This window comes from Nematolebias whitei, chromosome 3, assembly GCF_014905685.2.
Source record: "Nematolebias whitei isolate Nwh7 chromosome 3, NemWhi1, whole genome shotgun sequence".
NCBI lineage: Eukaryota > Metazoa > Chordata > Actinopteri > Cyprinodontiformes > Rivulidae > Nematolebias > Nematolebias whitei.
The window spans coordinates 41,403,162-41,407,454 of record NC_056500.1 but is presented as its reverse complement, the minus strand read 5'-3'; the positions used below and the strand labels follow the sequence as shown (position 1 = coordinate 41,407,454).

Below are 4,293 nucleotides of genomic sequence, written 5' to 3'. Positions count from 1 at the left end.
CCCCCCGATGAGCCCTGTGCTGGATGCACCTCCTTTGAAAGAAAACCTGCCATACACATTGCTTCCTTTGAACCCACCCTGATTGGAATCAGCAGGGATGTGGCCAGCAATCAGGTCGAATTTACTTGTATTCCTGTGAGTCATGGAGGGTCGGGGTTGGGTGGTGAAGATGGGTGCTACCCCTCCCCCTAAACTGTCACCATCAAACATGCCCCCCTCCAGCGAGCTAGCGCTGCCTAAGCTACGTGGTCTGTTAGGTGGGGGGCCAGACATACCCAGTGCTGAGGCCGGGTGGTGGTGCCGGTAATGGTCCTGGTACAGGTTGCTGTCCTTCAGGGGCAAGTTTCCAAAAGTCCTCTCCACCTCGCTGATGTAGTCATTGAACATGTTGTCCTCTGGCATGAAAGGTGGTGCAGACGTACAATCTACAGGGTGACCCACCAGGCTGCGTCGGTGCTCCTGGATGTCATAGATGCCCGACTCACGACCGCTATGACTATACTCCAAGGCTGGGTGTGGAGAGCCGTTAATGCCCGGGACTGCAGTCATGTCTTTGGCAGTCCGGAGCAACCTCAGGATATTGGAGTGGGTGTTGTTCATGTTTTTCTTTATGGTGGAGGAGGGCGAGTCTGCTGTGGACTTGTTTTCCTCGATTTGTACCCCATGGATGCAGCTGTAGATACCCTGGAGTGTGAAAATTGTAGGAAAAGGGAGGGTGAGACAGACAATAGGAGGAAGAAGGAAGGGTGAGAATAAAATGGTATGGAGAACAACAGTATAATGGGTGGCAGCAGTAAGAAATCAGAGGTTTTATTAGAGAGACAGAGACAGACACCAGACATGTAGACAGAGAGGCAAAGGCAAACAAAAACAGGCAGAGATGTTAATGCATCGTCACATTCTCTACGACCACCTTTGTGTTTACACTCTATTAAACAGTAATAGGATTCAAGTTCATGAATGACTTCTCTCTGGGGAAGAGTATAGACCCTCACAGCTGCAGCCCAATACTCAGACTCAAGGAACAGACAGAGAATAGACGGAGCAGATCAGTGTCTTGATTGATAACACAAAATGAGCACTAAGCTTGTGGGTTTGACCACATATCAATAGGAATAATCAATGTAATCTAAATTCAGCTGACACAGCTGCCGCTGGCTTTCTGCAGCACACGTTAAACTAGTTTCCTTACTCTGAACAAAATGAATCACATTACATGTGTCTTCTTACTTGTTTTAGATTTGACTGGCATACAGCTCAACTCAGATCTGATTCAAATGGCTTCATTCATCAAAGTGTGCGTGTGTTTTGGCTGAATGGTTAAAAAAAGCAGGCTCTTTATATTGGGAGGGGTGGGGTATTTTGTGAGTGGAGTCAAACATGTTTGTTAAATAGGGGCTGAGACAGTCTGGTCCAGGCGACAGCCAGATCTGAAAGGTCGAAGATACGCTGCTCCTCAAAGGCGTCAGCTTGTCACAAACAGTTTCTGTCTGTCGTTGTCACTTTCCACATCACTGAGTTTCATCCATAATTGTGATCCTTTCATTTTTTTCATGTTCCATTCTCTCTTTGTGCCTGGTTTTATCACTGTTTTCAGGTGAATTGGGGGGCGACAGCTGCTCCGATGGGACTGTCTGTCTTGAGCTCTCTACATCAACTTCTACAGCTACTTTAGCTGCAGAGAAAGTTAGTAAAACAAATGTTACTACAGCACTGATTCTGTGCTTCTGTACTCTTTCCTTCATCTGCCTCCAGTTTTATCACTTCCACTTAGTTATGGTTCCTTCCAGTTTCTGTCCATGAGGTTGACACCTTATCTACTTTTAAGATTAGGCTTAAGTCTTTCCTTTTTGATAAATCCTATAATTTGGGTTGGTTTGGGCTTCCTCATTATCCGCTGTAGCTCTATTACTGTAGGCTGGAGAACAAAGTGACCACATTTCCTCACTCTACTGCTTTCTTTACTTGCTCTACTCTTCATCTTTGTATAATTTCGATCATTAACATGTTTTTCTTTGTCTTTCTTCCCATAGAATCTACATCTGGACCAGCCATTTTATGTTTGTGTTTCTTTCTTGTCCTCTCTATCCCTAGCTGCTCAAGGAAAATGGCTACCCATCCTGAGCCTGGTTCTGCTTGAGGTTTCTTCTGTTTAAAGGGAGTTTTTTTTTTCTTCTTTCCACTGTCACCAATGAGCTGCTCAGAAAGAGAGATTGTGAAAAAGTGAAAATTCAACACCATCTGCTATTATCCCTAACTTTTACTAATTGTCATAATAATTTTGAGTGTTTTTGTACAGTGTGCCCTGAGACGAGCTTATTGTGAATTAACTCTATATACATGGAGTGAATTCACATTTAAATATATTCTGAAACCTCTGTTTAAAAGATAAATAACAGATATTTAACAGATAAATAATGTTAGCTTACTTTTTATGTATAAGAATATTTCTGTTCAGTGCCCTGAGATGACTTCCCTTGTGACTTGGTGCTATATAAATAAACTGAATTTAACTGAATTTAAAAGAAGTGCTAGAACAGACATATAAAACCTGACAAAAGAAAAAAATGACACAAAGAATTTTTGCAGAACAAAACTGAAAATTGCATGTTTTAGACTTCGGTCTTTCCTGTTGTTTAAGGGCCCCTTAAGGTCAGTCAGAGTGGGTGTAAACTAGATGACACTACATTATGAACCCTTGGATCCTTAACACATAAACACTGGTGGCCTTTGTTCAAGTAACTAGCAAGACAGATAATTTGCATGTAGCAAATGTCTTCTTCTTGAAAGGTAACATTATGCAAATAAAGTAGATTATTTATATGGAACCAATTTGCTTCAGGTGAAGGTCTGAAATAAAAGAAATTCAGAGTTTTATCAAGCTTTTTACTCCCCGAGATTTAAGAATGTGAGAAAAAAAAGTATTTTTCTTTCATTTTTAGTATTTTTTGTGTCAGAGGGAGGTACACAATCACTCTGTGGACAATCTCTGTGGACAGTCTCACAAATGCAAACACCTCCTCGACACCCAATGTCCATGAATGAAACTGTATCACCTAGGAGGAAAGATTAGTTTGTTTTTAAAAGAGAGCATTTTTTTGCGTTTAAAAGAAAAATATGTTGATTTACTAAGAATATCCCAAAACTGCTTTTTTTTGCTGCATGTAGAAAGAACAAACATATCTTTAGAATATTTTTTAATATTCTGCATGAGGACCCAGTAATTAAAAGAAGAAATATTTTTTCTCCAACATTAGCTTCCTTCCATTGGCTCCCTGTAAAGTTCAGAACAGAATTTACTGCAGGTTTACTTGGGGTTCCTGGAGTTTTTAAATGCAGATAGACTGGCAGGCAGAGAGCCTAGTTATCATGCTCCTTTTTGTGAAACCAACTTCCAGTTTCTGTCAGAGACTGAAACCCTGACAAAGATCTTGACTTTTGATAAACCTATGGTTAGGGTGGGCTTGGGTTTCCTGAGCTATCCCTTAGTTATGCTGCTATAGACTGTTTGAGAACAAACTGGTCTTTACTTCATTTGTTTGTTTATTTTTGCAATTATTACTGACGTTAACCTGGGTTTTACCCGCTCTTCCTGCTATAGAAACCACACCTATGTTTTTCTGTGTCTCTTTCCTGTCCTGTCTTACCCCTGCAGGTTGAGTCCTGTCCTGAACCTGGTTCTGCTGGAGGTTGCTGGAGGTTTATTCCTCCTAAAAGGGAGTTGTTTCTTTCCACTGTCACCAACAGGCTGCTCAAGATGGGGGAATGTGCCAAAGTGAATATGTGATGCAATCTGCTATTTTTCTTATTTAACTTTTTTTAAATTAACTAGCATTTCATTTTATACTGTATGTGATTCCACTGAGTTGTAACCCAACTGTTATCAGATTTTATTTTGGACCTGTTGTGGACTGAATTAGATTTATGATTTGAAATTGTATATTTTTAATATACCGTATTGTGCCCTAAGATGACTTCTGTTGTGAGTTGGTGCTGTATAAATAAATTGATGGAAGTGAATAATTTTAATGCACCAACTCTCCTGGAATGACCTGTTTGATCCAATACCTTGGAAAACTGCATTCAAGACAAATGTTTTTAAAGCTGACTCTAAATTCTGCCCATGTAGAAAAATACATTAAAGATCTTGAATAACAATGTTCCAATCAACCATTCTTTATGGTAATTATGATTAAACATTGACCTGATTAAAGGCATGCTCGGTAAATGGACCCAAACATTGATTGGAATGAACTGATCGGAATATATATATATATTCCGATCAGTTCATTC

General features: G+C 40.2%; 1 protein-coding gene across 1 annotated transcript in view; it reads right to left on the bottom strand.

Moving 5' to 3' along the window:
• grin2bb (glutamate receptor, ionotropic, N-methyl D-aspartate 2B, genome duplicate b) overlaps positions 1-4,293 on the bottom strand; it is a 200,182-nt gene that overhangs the window by 6,567 nt on the left and 189,322 nt on the right. Inside the window, exon 15 of the mRNA XM_037698261.1 lies at positions 30-689. Coding sequence (XP_037554189.1) covers positions 30-689 — 660 coding nt within the window. The remainder of the gene's footprint in view (positions 1-29; positions 690-4,293) is intronic.